The 16072-nt window shown below is 34.9% G+C and overlaps 1 protein-coding gene across 2 annotated transcripts in view; it reads left to right on the forward strand.

Moving 5' to 3' along the window:
- The window catches only part of LOC138708998 (myrosinase 1-like), a 45023-nt gene that overhangs the window by 18500 nt on the left and 10451 nt on the right, over positions 1 to 16072 (forward strand). For both annotated transcript variants that reach the window (XR_011334809.1, XM_069839428.1), the window contains exons 7-10: positions 3043 to 3190; positions 8092 to 8234; positions 11821 to 11955; positions 15497 to 15603. Coding sequence is in view for 1 of the 2 variants with exons in the window: in XM_069839428.1 (XP_069695529.1) it covers positions 3043 to 3190; positions 8092 to 8234; positions 11821 to 11955; positions 15497 to 15603 (533 nt within the window). In the remaining variant the exon portion in view is untranslated. The remainder of the gene's footprint in view (positions 1 to 3042; positions 3191 to 8091; positions 8235 to 11820; positions 11956 to 15496; positions 15604 to 16072) is intronic.

Here is a 16072-nt window from a genome sequence, read left to right on the forward strand (position 1 = left end):
AAAAACCTTTCTTCTATAAGTGCCACTAAAAATAGTTTTCTTTGCATGTGTGAACCATGTGGCGCTGACTTATCTAACAATACACATATGATCCACTTTACCACATGTGATCCTCTTTACCCCAGTTTACGGTACTCTTCCCAGATTGCACGCATACGCGATTGGAATATTGAACTGTGTAGATGCAGCTTTAGTTCCGTTACACACTACAGCGAGAATGTGTTTGTCGAGCTATAAAAAATGCTTTCGTGAGCACTGATTGTAACGGTCGAAATAAGGCACAGCTGACATTGGTCCTGCTCCCACAGGTAACATAACCTATAAGTAGCCTATAAAATTTGTATTTTGTGAATGAATTAACATTGTTAAACCTGTATTTCGCTTTTCTCAATTGGCATTACTGAATAATAACATCGAATTTCTTTATTGCAGTAATCGATATTCATCTAAGATATTCATCTAACTTCGCAATATCTGAATCGGTTAAGTATTCGTTAATAAACAATTATTAACATTTTGTGATCGAATTTTAGGGACATATTATTTACATTTTTATTTTATTCACGAAATAATCCTAATAAATGCCACTCGAGGTCTGAGATTTCCCAGATAAATCCACTCGCTTCGCTCGTGGATTTATCGGCAACTCTCAGACCTCTCGTGACATTACTACAGATAATAGTAGTAGTAGTAGTAGTAGTAGTAGTAGTAGTAGTAGTAGTAGTAGTAGTAGTAGTAGTAGTAGTAGTAGTAGTAGTAGTAGTAATAGTAGTAGTAGTAGTAGTAGAAATACAAAGCGTTCACTTACATAATATAGGTAGAGGTGCGCGACCGGCACGAAGGCCATGCAACACGCGGCAAACAGTCTCCCGCACGCTCGTTAGTCCAGCTCAGAACCTCTGTAGCTGTGATTGTGTTGGCGTTAGATTGCGTGTGTAATGCGTAGTAGTAAGTGGTGGTAATAGTGGTAGTAGAAGTAGCAGTAATAGTAGTAATAAGTGGTAGTGGTAGTAATTCGTTCATTCATTCATTCATTCATTCATAATGTCCTGTCTAAGAGTAGATCTTTCATTGTAAACCCAGATTATTTAACAACGCTGCATCAACTACTAACTTATTTAGCGTCAATGGAATTGGTGATATCGAGATGGTATTTGGCGAGAAGAGGCCGAAGATTCTCCATAGCTTACCTGACATTCGTCTTACGGTTGGGGGAACCTCAGAGAAACACAACCAGGTAATCAACACAAGTTGGAATCGAACTCAGAACCCATCCGAGCGCAAGCGCCTCAGCCAACTGAGCTACGCCGGTGACTTTTTTTTTCTTAATGTTGTCTCATCTACTATCGTCTTCTGTCCTGAACTATTCTTCCGTTCACCATTCCTTCCAGTGCATCTTTCAAGAGACAGTTTCTTCTTCGCCCATGACCCAGCCAATTCCTTTTTCTCTTCCTGATCAGTTTCAACATTATTGTTTCTTCATTCACTCTTTCTAGCACAGCTTCATTTCTTATTCTGTCTGTACTTTTCACACGCTCTATAATTTTCTATATCCTCATTTTAAATGCTTTTAGTTGTTTTTCTTTCTTTCGTTAACATCCATGTTTCTGCTCCATACAGTGTCACACTCCACACAAAACGCTTCACTATCATTGGACTAAGGATCGAATTTAACTATCGAACAGCTCTTTTTTTTTTCTTTTACTTATTATATTTTCTATTTCTTTTCATATCATCCATCAAGGCTCTATATGGCATATACTTTGTTTATTCTGTCTAGCATGCGGTCTCTGTTTATTCTCAAAAGTTCACATTTTGAAAGAAGGATTTTATTTTTCTTTGTTCTTTCTGCAAATTTAAAACTACACCGCTGAACTAGAAACTATTTCTTTTCTTACACACCACAATTTCATTTTATATTATAATAGCTGTGATAGATAAAATAACAGATACCGGCACTATCTTTTCTATTGCGAAATTGGAGATTGAATAAAATAGTATCGAAAAATTGAGTAACACCTGGCTGGCTTTTTGCAGACAGTGCACAGTCAGCTGGCGTGTGTACGTACGACTTTGCTTCGCATGTCGCGCGACAGGATAGTTAATCGCGGTCCGTTTTTACTTAGTGCAACAATGTGAAGTAAGTTTTTACAACCTTACACTTAGCACGGGCAGATATATTTTTTTATTTTTTATTCCCCTCCTCCAATCTGCTGTGGAGACCTAATAATCCACGCTCTTAGAGAAGAAACTTCGACATGAGTTGCTTATTTACAGTTCCTTTCCAAATGCCTTGTCAGTTAATTTCACTCCATTCAGTTTACAAACCTATATAATCTGGAAACTGTATAACTTCAAAAGCTGTGACAGGCCGTACCCTCGGAAAATTTTATGACTGCAGCACTGTCTTCTATTACTAATTATCTTAACTTGTAGAAGGCCTCTAATTGTAGATCTTTAGCTCCATTCACACACATAATCTGGTTTTATTTTTCTTGACTTTCAGACCACAACTTTCATATTCTTATCTTCGCAGCGTACCCTAATTCTCTTTATAATGAATCATGAGCCAATTCTAGTCGTTGATCAGTATAAAATAATGTGTGTATGGCTAATTAGAATTTCCATATTGTTACATTTTCTTCATCATTGTTTAAGCACATGAAAGGAATATATTTTGAAGAATGTCAGAAAGAATGTCCCTGCCTTGGACTTCTTATAACTGAAGAGTCCACTGCAAGAATGATGGATGTAATTTGGAATACATTTTGCAGGAGAAGCAATTGAAAGTTTGAAATGTTTAGCGCTCAAAGCTTAACTGTGATTTTCCGATCATTACTGGACAATGACTATAAGTGTTAATGCCATATAACTCTGTATGTACATTCTATATGTCTTAAGCTATGCATTGACAGTCTTGGTTCATTTTCGATAAGAAAGTGACATCCATCATTCTTGCAGTGGACTCTTCAACTGTAAATTGTCTTTCTTTCTATTTTATTTTTCAAGTTTGAATTGATTAACTTTACTTGTATGTATTAGGTTGCTTGGGTCATGCACCCCATCTACAGTTCCACGGGTGACTATCCCCCTTTATTGAAGGAGTGGGTGGCTAAAAAAAGCAAGGAAGAAGGCTACCCAAGATCTCGCCTTCCCAGCTTCACTCAGGAAGAAATAGAAATGGTGAAAGGTGAGCATAGAACTACTACGGTTTTCTGCCTTCATTCTCTCCTAGTTAAAGTGCCAGCACAGTAAAATGTTAGTGTGCATTTCCTATCAGTTCATTTAGCATGGAATTTATGTACACAAAATACCGAGTGGGCCATTTAAGTTGATAATGCGAAATATCTATAAAAAGAAAACGAAGCGTTCTAGAAAGAAATGTTTCAAGTTAAAGTTAATTGACTTGAAGGGAGGAAGCAAATTGTATTAGTTATCTTGTATTTAGAGGACGCTTTCATAGTCATTTGAAGATCAATGTAATTTTTAAAGAGAAGCCAATTTTTTTATTTTTTATTCTATTACGCGTACAAAATTAAACAACATTTCTATAAACCATTTTCAACTTAACGTGTAGTTTCACAGACAGGCTATTTAAAAATAATAATAAGATAGTAGTAATTTATGTGACAAGAGACTTAAGTATGATTTTATTCATGAGTCAATAGTTTCTCTCTTGAAGCGAAGCCTCATTTTTCTACTACTAATACATATGTAAAGTAATATTTCTGTGAAAATAATTTTCAATTGAAATTAAATATTAGACTCATTTGTTATTGTCTGATTCAAAGCCAACTGTTGTCTATGGTTAGTTCAACAAAATATTATGTACAGTTGACTATAATTTAAAGAATAATAACGAAGACAATAATGTCAGTCGCGTTGGATAAAGAATAAATAAATTAAAAATTATTGTTTTTCGGAAGCAAAGTGTCGTGTAAAGAAGAAATTTTCTTAACGGTTGAAATCCTTAATGTCGCCAAAGCGGCTGTGTCCACGTTAGTTCCGCAGAACTCTGCATCTATTTATCACGGTAAGTTATTTTGTGAGCGGCAAAAAAGTATAAACGTAAAAAGCGTTAACGGAGAAATCATATTTCTATGAGTGAATAATTTAGGCCTATCAGCAATGAATAAAACAAACTTTATTCACTCTTGGATCAAAATCATTGTTTAGGTTGATATGAGCGACTAAACAAAGTCCTCTTTACATATAAATAGTGGTAGAAAGTAATTCATACATTTCTGATAGAGATGAACAAAACTAACTACCGCTCTCGCTCGCTGTGTTCGTTGCATTTGTCTTTCGAGTCTCGTTTCGTCATTCTCGTGCGCTTCGAGTCTCGCTCATCGTTCTTGAAATAGCATTTCGTCGGCGTGGAAAGATTTCGTAACTTTGAATAACATACATCATTGAAATAAATAATATTATAAATGTTTAATTAATAGAAAAAGACAAAAAAACAGTATCTTAGTTATCAAAATGTCCTGGTTCTATTATATGATATTACCTACGGTTATATAAATAGAAAAAAAAACAATTCTCAAATAATTTGCATTTCTAAGAAACATAAAACATAACGTTAATATCTTTTTACTTGAGATTGCACACTTGATCTTAAACATATGAAAAGAAAATTCCTAGCCTTGTAATAAGGGCCTAGTAATTAAATAAAGACTGGAGAATGGATTATTATACACTGACGGGTAGAGATGTTTCAAATAGGCTACTTGATTGTTTATACATATATAACAGTTGCCAAAGTAGATAAAAGTTCAGTCAGGTATAAACAACTGTGGCGATTCAAGGCTGCTTGACTTCGGGACTTCGGGACTTCGGGAGTGACCAATTTCGAGTCTCAGAACACTCACAACCAGTCTTTACGTCAAGGACGCGACATAATACAACATTGTCGTGCGGGTTTTGGCTTTGCGGGCGCTGTTAGTCTCGCTTTCTCGATCGTTGTAAATCTCTAATTTCTATATCTTAATGAAAACAAAATAGAAACGTAACATTCAATTAGATTATTTTAACGAGAAATTTTATTGATATACGAACGACTCCAGAAAACATGCAGAAGCACATACGAAATGATGGTGTGAATATTGAGAGAGAAGTAATTTTACGTATATATCAATTTTTTTTAAGAGTGCATTGGAATGTGCATTGAGGTAGTAGCAGCATTTCTTAAATAATTTAATTCAATGTTACCTTTTTTTGTCTTTTTATAATAATAATAAGAACTAGTCACTTGAACTACATCAACACGTAGCCCCGAAACGTTCGATGTCTTTACGTCCATTACATTGCGCTAGAACCAACAAATTTAGTATCATATTGAACACCATGAAAATATAAATCACATGGTATATATACCCTTATAAAAGTGCATTTCTTTGAAACCTTATGAAAGTCACATTCTTGGGTTCTAATATCCTTTCAAACACTACTGTAACGTATTTCCTACCAAAGTAATGTCATAGTCCTTAGAAGAAGCATGACACTCACGCGCGACGTTGAAATTACAAGTGTCAATAAATTGTGATTAAATATGTATGTGAGGATACCCGATGTCATGGTGGCTTCCCATCGCGTGCATATCTAATGTCGTTTAAAATTTCGTAAAAAAAACAGAGCTGAGAGGTATTTTCAAAATTCCATTATTCGTCTTGAGGTTTATTCTTTTAGATTTGAGCCTGGAAAATTTTATCAAGTGTCCCATTTTACAATTGCGGTTGTTCATGAGATTGGTATCAATGCAAAATGTTTCGCATGTTTCTTATGTGTAAAATGTTAATCAATCAGATGATAAACATACAGCGTAGATAAAACGATTGACACCGAGATTTTAGACTTTCACGGTGACTAGGCTGTAAAGAAGGTTTCACGTTTTTCAACCATGTTACTGAGGTTCAATATCTCCGACATATTATCGGAACTGCTTATCGGTTTCCCTTCAGAGTTTGGACTAACCGAACATAATGAAGACTGCAGAACAGGCTATTCTTCTAGGTCTTCATAAGAAATCTATAAATACGAGTTTGCAAACATCGTAAATATTAAATCTCAACACATGTTTAAAAGTTCAAATTCTTCTACCAATAATTGATACCGTTTTATGTTTGCATTATATCGGAGATCCTTAAATGTTGTGCGGGAAATTTATGAATAAGAATTCAGGAATAAGTATAATTGAATTTGCAGAACATTTGAACTAGTTTCAGTTCGTTAATTTGTGGATTGTGGATTAATTTGTAATTAAGTGGAATAGGCCTACTATAGAACTTACATTTTTCAGAGATGTGTTGTCGCGTCGGTTTCATTTGCTAGAGTTACGAAGTTCGTCTCCCGAGTTCGATTATTCTGCCAAGATTTGCTGTGACTTTCACATTTTGTCACATAATTCCGTACCTGAAGACTTATTGCAGTGGTTTTGTGTTCTTGCATGAATTATGCAAAGTTTTAGCAGAATTATTCATTGAAATAATTTTTGTCTAGCAGAGAATATTACATTCAAGCTACTAGATAAGTATTTTACTTAGTTGTAGTATGTATGTAAATGCATTTAGGATTTTAATAAAAGAAAAACATAATTCCGTAAACAATAATTGAATTTCTGTAACACAATAGACTTCAGCCTTTATGGATCTGACACCTGAAGAATATTCCTACCGGTTTGATTTATATTCATCAACCCTCAGGGTATGTTCAGGGCTAAGGTGCGTTTCATAAAACAAAGAACATTATATCTTCACGATAAATCATTTCAGTGTTGTAGATGCTGCGGAAGCCGATTATGTTTCATTGTACTACGTCCAAAGATGCATGTAACAATTATTCATCATCGGTTCTGGATAATAGCTCAGCTTTCGAAGTACCCTGATTGGAAACGAGATTTACCTCCCAATCTTGGTGTTATACAGTCCAGTCTTAGAAAATAGTTTTGTCCCAGAAAAGAGGCAGTACGCATGATCAGAGGACGAGCAACCTGGTTTACAAGAAAAGGACTAGTTGAGGTAATAAAATTAGTTTTGTTTCGTTGTATGTCTGATCATGCGCATCGCCTCCTTTCTGAGACTTACAGAGTATCCGTGCGACAAAACTTTTTCTATGACTGTACATTTAATGTGTCTCTCAGGTCGTGAGTTGTCAATTTTGCGATGATATTCCAGGTGTGAATTTCTCCTTCTTGCCGTTATAATGTTACTAGCGCGCTTCTAAAAAAGATTTATTTCCTTGATGTTGTCTTCTGTATATTTTTCGCTTGATTTTTAATTGAGAGCGCATTCCCTGACACAGCTTACACGGTGCTCCACGTTGAAGCATGGGAAATCCTCATGTTCCCCATTGCTGCACTTCGCTCATAAACAAAAAGTATATGCTACCTGTAACTTCCGTACAATGTTTCATAAAAATGTGTTAGATAGGAGAGAAGTTGTTAATTTTGTCTAAAATCACCCCCTATAAAGGAGTAGTTTTTCTTACTCAAACCTAATCAGAGTTTGTACACAAAAAATATGTGCTACTTATAAGACCTGTACAAAGTTCTATAAGAATCCGTTGAAATCCAGAGAAGTTATTAATTTTGTCCACCCAGATTTGCGTTTTTGCACACTGTGTGACTTGGCAAAACTAGCAGTTAGAAAGAATGGATAAAATTATGTAATGATACGTCAGGCGAACCACATGAATGGCAGCCAGCCCGGAAAGAAAAATGGATAAAGAAGAAGAGGGAATGATAAGTAGTGAACAGTGGTATGATGAAATTGGTACAAAAATTGCACGAGAGCTAACATTGCATTCTCCGATCATCAACTTGGAAGATTTCACGTCGAAAGGCTGATGATGAGAAAGTAATAAACATTACACAACATTTGATAGAAAATGTACGGTAATAGAAGGTGTCAAAACAGCTAATTTTAAAAATAAGCCTACAAGTACGTCTCAAAATGTCACAATTCGTCGCTTGATGGCGCTGGCACTCAGCTACCGGAAAACTGTAAATGCATTCATTGCAATTTTTACAATATGAATAATTCACAACATTGTTTCCGTTTCTGGTAGTCTCATTTATGTACTTTATTTTTTCAGGTACATGGGATTTCCTGGCAGTGAACCATTATACTACCTTTTTTGTGTCAAAAAGTGAACCAGGATTTTCCTTGTCTATGGACCATGATTTCAATTTTGTTGCAAATGAAAAGTATGCTGTAGCATCCTCGATGTGGCTTCGGGTAAGAAAAACGTACTTCACGATTGCTTATACCATACTTAGGTCACTCTTATCAATTTTCTTGCAACTTGAGAACTTAGTTTTAATAGTTAGCTAAATCTCTAAGTTTAAGATTTTGAGCTGGAAATGCCTCAAAATTTTGTCTCTTGTAATTTTCCCTTTGGTCGGATTTATACGGTACTTATAGTGACAACGGTAATGTGATGATGATGATGATGATGATGATGATGATGATGATGATGATGATGATGATGATGATGATGATAGTGGTGGCATTGGCAGAAGTGTAATCCATTGCATTTAAGTTTTTTCATAGCCCCATTTTCTTCCTGAATTCCCAGTATAGATTGCTCTTTTATTCCTCATTTTGCACTTCATATTTTCGCCATATTCTTACTGTCGTTCTCTATGACCTACATTGAGTTTCAGGTTTTGAGTTAACAGGAAGTGAGTTGAATTGGAGAGAAAAGAATATTAACTACTACGCCTCCAAGTTAAATATGCGTCCAGAAAGAATGTGAGAATATGAATCACCGTTCCCTCTCTCTCTCGCCTTTGTAACCTATGAGCAAATACTAAGCTGATAAAGATGTGTTTACTGTTCGTGCCAACGAATTGTATGAGATAATGCTGAATACACGTGATTAGGAGGTGCTGAAAGTTTTGTAACCGTATAAATATGTTACACGATGCATGAGCTTTTAAAAGCAGTTCCGGAACTATGGAATCGTTCCATATCTACGCCTCGTAGACCAGCTGTAGAGAGCTCGCTTAATGATTTAAAGGTTGTGAGTTCGGGCCTTGTTCAAATTTTCATTTTATTTTTTAATCGTTCTTTAGCGATATAAATACTGCATTATTCAAATTATCATTTATATTCTGTTATCGTTCCTTCAGCGACATTTATAATATTCAAGTTATAGTTTATTATATTCTGTTATCGTTCTTTAGCGACGTGAATAATATTCAAATTATCATTTATATTCTGTTATCGTTCATTAGCGATATAAATAATATTCAAATTATCATTTGTATTCTGTTATCGTTCATTAGCGATATGAATAATATTCAAATTATCATTTGTATTCTGTTATCGTTCATTAGCGATATAAATAATATTCAAATTATCATTTGTATTCTGTTATCTTTCGTTAGCGATATAAATAATATTCAAATTATCATTTGTATTCTGTTATCGTTCGTTAGCGATATAAGTAATATAAATTTCATGTTAGGTTTAGAACAATACAGCTGACTAATACGAGTGTTAGTTTTTTCTTCTTATACTGTTATATTATTACATTATACTATCCTGTAACATAATAAATTGGAAAGGTGTCACGAGGATTTGAGCCTGATACGTTCACATTTCAATTCCGAGTTTCGCGACGTCCAACGTCCGTACGTTCTTCCGACTGATCTATGTCATTTACCTGGTATTAACGTAATTCAACGCATTGTCAGAAACACTACAACTGAACATTCATTTCAATTATATTCTGAATATCTAATAATGGTATGAAAAGGTTACGTTTATGACAATAATATTTGTAGTTGTAATACCAACTGCAACAGCAGCAGTGTTAACAGCAGCAATGATTAAGGACGTATTGCGTGGATACAGTTCAATACAGATTTTTCGAAAACAAATTACGACACTGAGGTCGAGATTATAAAATAATTATATTCTTCTTAACTCTGTGGACTTTATGTTTGAAAATGATATAGTTATGAATAAGACTCTAACAAGTATTTATATTATTATTTCCTAATTGAAGAATATATATTTTTAGTATAATGAATGTTTTGCTGTTATTTTAAGACCTAGGTAGAGGCTAATTCTCTGAGGAAACCACGACGCCATTTCTCCCTGCGACTTTGACTGACATGGCTCCACAAAGAGGTGCAGGAACGAATGAAAGTATAATACGGGCTGTGGTTCATCTTGGTTTTTCGGCATCCGAGGCAGGTGGGCGTTTCAACGTTTCAGAAAGGACAGCCCGGAGATGAGTGCAAAATTATCAACGCTCGGCAATTTTTGGCCGAAAAGCTGGGAGTGGTAGAAGGAAAATTTCAACACCACAACAGGACGCCAGATTAGTGGCAGAGGTTGAAAGGAATCCCTTTCATACCGCTGCTACTTTGAAGGCAGTTGTTAATTTCCCTGGCCACGACCAGACCGTGAGAAATCGTTTAAGGGCCGCCAATTTGAGATCTCGACGTGCCATTCCTAGGGAAGTTCATAAGGAAGAGCATATAGAGGAGCGCTTAGTCTTTGCAGTGGGAAATGGTGATCGGGATTGGAAAAGAGTAATCTTTTCTGATGAAGTCACCTTTTCTGCTACAAAGGAAGGACCCACTCTTGTATATCGTCCTCCTGGTACCCGATTCGACCACAGATACACTGCCATGCGTGCCCGCAGTGGTAGAGTATGTGTGTCGTGTTGGAATTCTTCAATTTCAGCATGATAATCATCTAGGCCTCATATCTGAATTGATTCGAGACTGGTTTGCGAGGAGACAGGATATTGAATTGATAGACTGGCCTCGTCGCTCTCCTGACTTGAACCCTTTAGAGAATATGTGGGCACAAGTAAAGAAGCATATGCGGAAAAATTGGCCCAATCCCCCTCCAAGACACCCTGATGATTTGTGGAGCTCGTCCATGGTCCCTGGGATGCCGTGACTGAGAACAGTCGGTATTTGAAAACACTAGTCGATTCCATGCCCACTCGACTTCGAGATGTGATCGAGATGGGAGGAAGATGAACTAAATATTGAATCGTGGCTTTTTGTTTTTTGTTTGTTTTTTTTTTTGTTTTTTTTTTTTTTAACTTTTAATTGTTTTTATTTTTTAAGGCAGACGCCTGTAAGTTTGTTTTGTTTATACCACGAAAGATATTTTTGTTGAGAATATAATCTTTCTTTCCATTTGCAGCCATAATGCCATAATAAATAATGACACAGTCATGGCATAATACATTCATGAACCTGATGTTAATTACTAAAACAGTCATAAAAGAAAGAGAAACAATTATATTTTCTCTCTCTCTCCTAAAAAAACATAAAAAGCATTAGGTTGTGTTCGAACGCACGACCTTACGAACACTTGACCGAAACGCTACCATTATGCTACAGACTAACACACAAAAACTTTCATTCTGACTGTAGATATCAGGCCACTTGGTCCAACAGCATGTAACACCACCTGTCTCCGAATTGTAGCGGAGATACCCGAAGGGAACTTTGTGTCTAGAGAGCGGCCATTTTTTCTTTTGACAACTGTACCCGTGTAAAGTGTAATAATCGTTAATTTTGATAGGCTGTTTTATACAAACAGGAAGTATGGTTATACTAATGCATTACTTGACGAATTTTGTTGAATTTCTGTTTCGTTCTTTGCTAGCTTGGCCACAGTGTCATTTCCAATATATTCACATTCGAGGTACTCATTACAATTTTATTCTTGTAGTTGCTACAATTTTTCAGCATGCATTTTCCTGTTCATTATATTAGTTTTGCTATTTTGTTTTATGATCCAATTTATTCTATTCTTATCTATTATTCATTATTCATAATAATTTCAGATAGTACCTTGGGGCTTCAGAAAGGTGCTCAACTGGATATCAAAGGAGTACAATAACCCGCCAATCATGGTAGCAGAAAATGGTCTCTCTGATCATGGAGAACTCAACGACGTCACCAGAATAAACTATTACAGTGTAAGTTTCCTTTTTTAGCGTTTAAAAACAATATTAATTAAGTTATTTAAATAAATAAGTATTTACTTATGTATACCCAAATCATTATATCATCTGCATACATCAATGTTTCTGCTGCTCCATAATTTTCTCCTAAAGCGGAAGAGAACTAGAATCAAGATTAGAAAAATGGAATAAAATGATGACTGAGTATGGATTAAAGATAAGTGAGAATAAAAAAGTAGCAATGAAAATATCAAGACACCGACACCCGACACTGAAATTACCTATAAATTAATGGGAGTATTTAGAAGAAGTGGAAAATGTTGACTACTATTTAATTGTTTAGGAAATGCAGAGAATAAAGACGAGAGAATGCAATATGAATTTAGGAGACCAATATAATAAAATTATCTACTTCCGAGTGTTACCATCTAGTAAAAGGTTTGTTACGGAATACAGATATACCGGTAGATAAAGTACGATTATTTAGTCCTGACAGTCGCCGGCAATGTGCGCCTGAGTCAGGTGAGTCCATTAAGTTACGCCAAGGAATGTTCAGATTAGTCTCTCGCCTGCAGTCAGAGCGATCGGATGTCACGCATGCGGTATAGCGTTGTATTTCCAATACAGTTAAGTTGTACTCCATTTATTTACCGACCGTTCGCCCTTATCTCTACTCCGTAACTCTCCCCACTACTCCTCCTACTTCTCCTCTTTCGCGTCGCTGAGCTGTCAGGACTAAATAATCGGTCTGTACCTGTAGACCTGTACTGTAAAAAATATGTAGCCTACGTCATGTTTTAAACCAGTATGCTTCGGAAACATGGACAATTACAAAGAAAGATCGAAACAGAATTCAGGCAACAGAGATGAGATTTCTACGCAGCATAGAACAGAAAACAGAACGAAAGTGAATTAAGAATGAAGAAATAAGAAACGGTTTGGGAATTGATTGCAAAATTACAACATATACTGAAAGGTAACAGAATTAGATGCTTTGGACATTTTATGAGGATGGATGATGAAAGATTACCAAAGAAAATTTTCAAATTAAAAGTTAATGGACGGAAACCTCCCGTAAGACCTGGAATAAGATAGAAAGATCAGGTGAAACAGGATGTGGAAAGAAGAGAAAAGTCATGGATGGAGGTAATGAACGAGAATATGAGGTATGATCGAGAAAACTGGAAGCTGATATCTCACACATAATCTGGGATGGTTTTGATTAAAGATGAACAACGATCGAGGAAGCAAGACTAACAGCGCTCGTAAAGCCGAAAACCCGCACGACAGACAATGTTGTATACGTCGCGTCGTTGACGTAAAGACTGCTTGTGAGAGTTTCGAGACGTCGAGATTGATCACTCCCGAAGTCCCAAACGTCAAGCAGCCTGGAATCGCCACAGTTGTTTATACCTGACTGAACTTTCATCTACTTTGGCAACTGTTATATATGTTTAAACAATCAAGTAGCCTATTTCAAACATCATCTCTACCTTTCAGTGTATAATAATCCGTTTCCCAGTCTTTATTTAATTACTAGGCCCTTATTGAAAGGCTATGAATTTACTTTTCATATGTTTGAAATCAAGTGTGCAATCTCAAGTAAAAAGAGATTAACGTTATGTTTTATGTTTCTTAGAAATACAAATTTATTTGAGAATTGTTTTTTTTTTTTTTTTTGCTATTTATTTAATCATAGGTAATATTATATAATAGAACCAGAACATTTTGATAACTAAGATACTGTTCTGTTTTGTCTTTTTGTCTCATTTAAACATTTATAATGTTATTTATTTCAATGATGTATGTTATTCAAAGTTAACGAAATCTTTCCACTCCAATCAAATGCTATTTCGAGAATGATGAGCAAGACTCGAAGCGCACGAGAATGATGAGACAAGACTCGAAAGATAAATGCAACGAAAACAACGAGCGAGAGCGGCAGTTAGTTTTGTTCATCTCTAGTGTTGATATACTGACTATGTGTGCATGTACGTGCGCGTGTAGAATAAATTGATTTGGACATATGTACTGGAGAAGAGAGAGAGAAGATGTAAATGGTTTTCTGGCTAGAAATTGAATATACATTTTCCATTATAAATACATATAAACGCGTTAAATAACGACTGCATAAAATCCATGGCTTCACAACATACGGTGCAAAAGTTTGAGAAAGAATGAAGGAAAATTTTCATGTGTCGAAAGCAATGTGAATAAATTAACTACTTGGAAAGTGTTGAATAAGAAACGAATAAATTGGTGTTAGAATGGAAGTCGCTACGGATATAGCGTAAAGTTTACACAAAACAATTGAGACTAAAATATTAAGGCTATGGACCTGTGAAATATCTAACTCCTACATTTTTACACCAATTAATCCTAAAGTTTTACTACATATTTCTTACAATGTGAACATGCAACACACAAATTTTCACTTTGATATTCCAACCAGTTTACTTATAATTAATTTTTGTTTTTGTTTTTTAATACTGAATTATAATTATCCCAATTTTCAATGTTTACATAATTTTTCTTTAAATTTGCATTTAATTTATTACTAATAGATGTAAGTAAAATATGACACATGCTTTTCTTATTTTTCCAATTACTTTTTTAGAAAAAAAGTATTAAACCATTTAGTTCTTATTTTTTTTAAACTTATCACATCCTCAATACATATGGTGATTTTAATACTTTCAATAGCAGAAGAAAATACATATGTCAGTTTGCTTCACATGCTATTGCGGACTTCCTTCCAAACTTTCACTGAGATTGGAAAAAAACTGCATTCATTAGAGCATTTTGAATATTATAAAATGTTGAAAATTGTAAAATCAAGAAAATGAGTATCAAAGTTACAGCATGTATGTGATACATACTATCGATAGCTATCCTTTCTTCCTATACAGACCTATCACACACATTTTTCTGTTACATATCAGCGCGAAATATGAACTGAATGAAAAGTAAAATTAGTTAGAATGAAGAACAAAGTCTGTCAGAATGACAGCTGAGTGTCAGTTTAAAGGACTGCAGCTCCACGCACGCGCTGATGCCTTAAAGTTCGTCCTGAGGGACTTTAAGTTGTCATAGGGCCAAAATAAGCACACATTTAGAAAATTGAACCTTTTTTTAAGTTACAAACAAAATTTCCATTTTTACCTATTTTTTTCATTATTTTCACCGATCCATAGTTTTAAACAGGTATAGACATATGAAAAGATTGCGAAACACAATAAGATTCCAAAAAAAAAAAAAAAAAATGAAAATGAAAATCAAACCTACAGGAAAGAAAATTAAAGAGTAAGCTCTACTAGAGAACTATAGAAGGAGAATATGAAGAGAAAGAAAATATGGAGGCTATTTTGTTAGAATATTAGAAATACTAATTTGCGAAGTCAGGTGACATTAATATTATTGAATATTAATCAGCAATGAATTTATTTTGGATATATATATATATGTGAGATTTTTATTTTTTATAAAAGTTGTTCTCAGCGTTTTCAAAAATTTCCTTTGAATAAGCCCATGTTTAATTTTTTTTATCTCATTTCAGGACTACCTAGGTGAACTGCTGAAAGCTGTACATGACGATGGTTGCAATATTTTTGGGTATACAGCGTGGACTCTCATGGATAATTACGAATGGTCGTCCGGTTATACGTAAGTAGTTCTTATTACCTTTATTATTGCAGTGAGTGCCCTAATTTTTGGAGCAATCATTCATGTTTGGTATAGAAACACGAAATTACAAGTAATTTTATGTGAAACTATTAGGTGACTTTTTAAAATTAATATTCGTACTTTTCCTTCAACTTTTCTCATTTATCATGACATTAACAGCAATGGAATATGTTTTACACTAAAAGTGTTGATCGCCTCACATTCATTGTATGAAGTGACCTAAATTTACCTACTTACTTACTTACTTACTTACTTACTTACTTACTTACTTACTTACTTACAATGCCTTTTAGAGAGGTTCATTGCCGCCCTCACATATGCCCGCCATCTGTCTCTGTTCTGAGCAAGAAAGTTACCGTAAAAAAAGAGCTTCTTACGAAACCCCAACATGAGCCTCGAAGTGATCTTAATTATTTTATAAAACTGTTACATGCACAACAGACGTAGA

The sequence above is a fragment of the Periplaneta americana genome, chromosome 11 (genome assembly GCF_040183065.1).
Source record: "Periplaneta americana isolate PAMFEO1 chromosome 11, P.americana_PAMFEO1_priV1, whole genome shotgun sequence".
NCBI lineage: Eukaryota > Metazoa > Arthropoda > Insecta > Blattodea > Blattidae > Periplaneta > Periplaneta americana.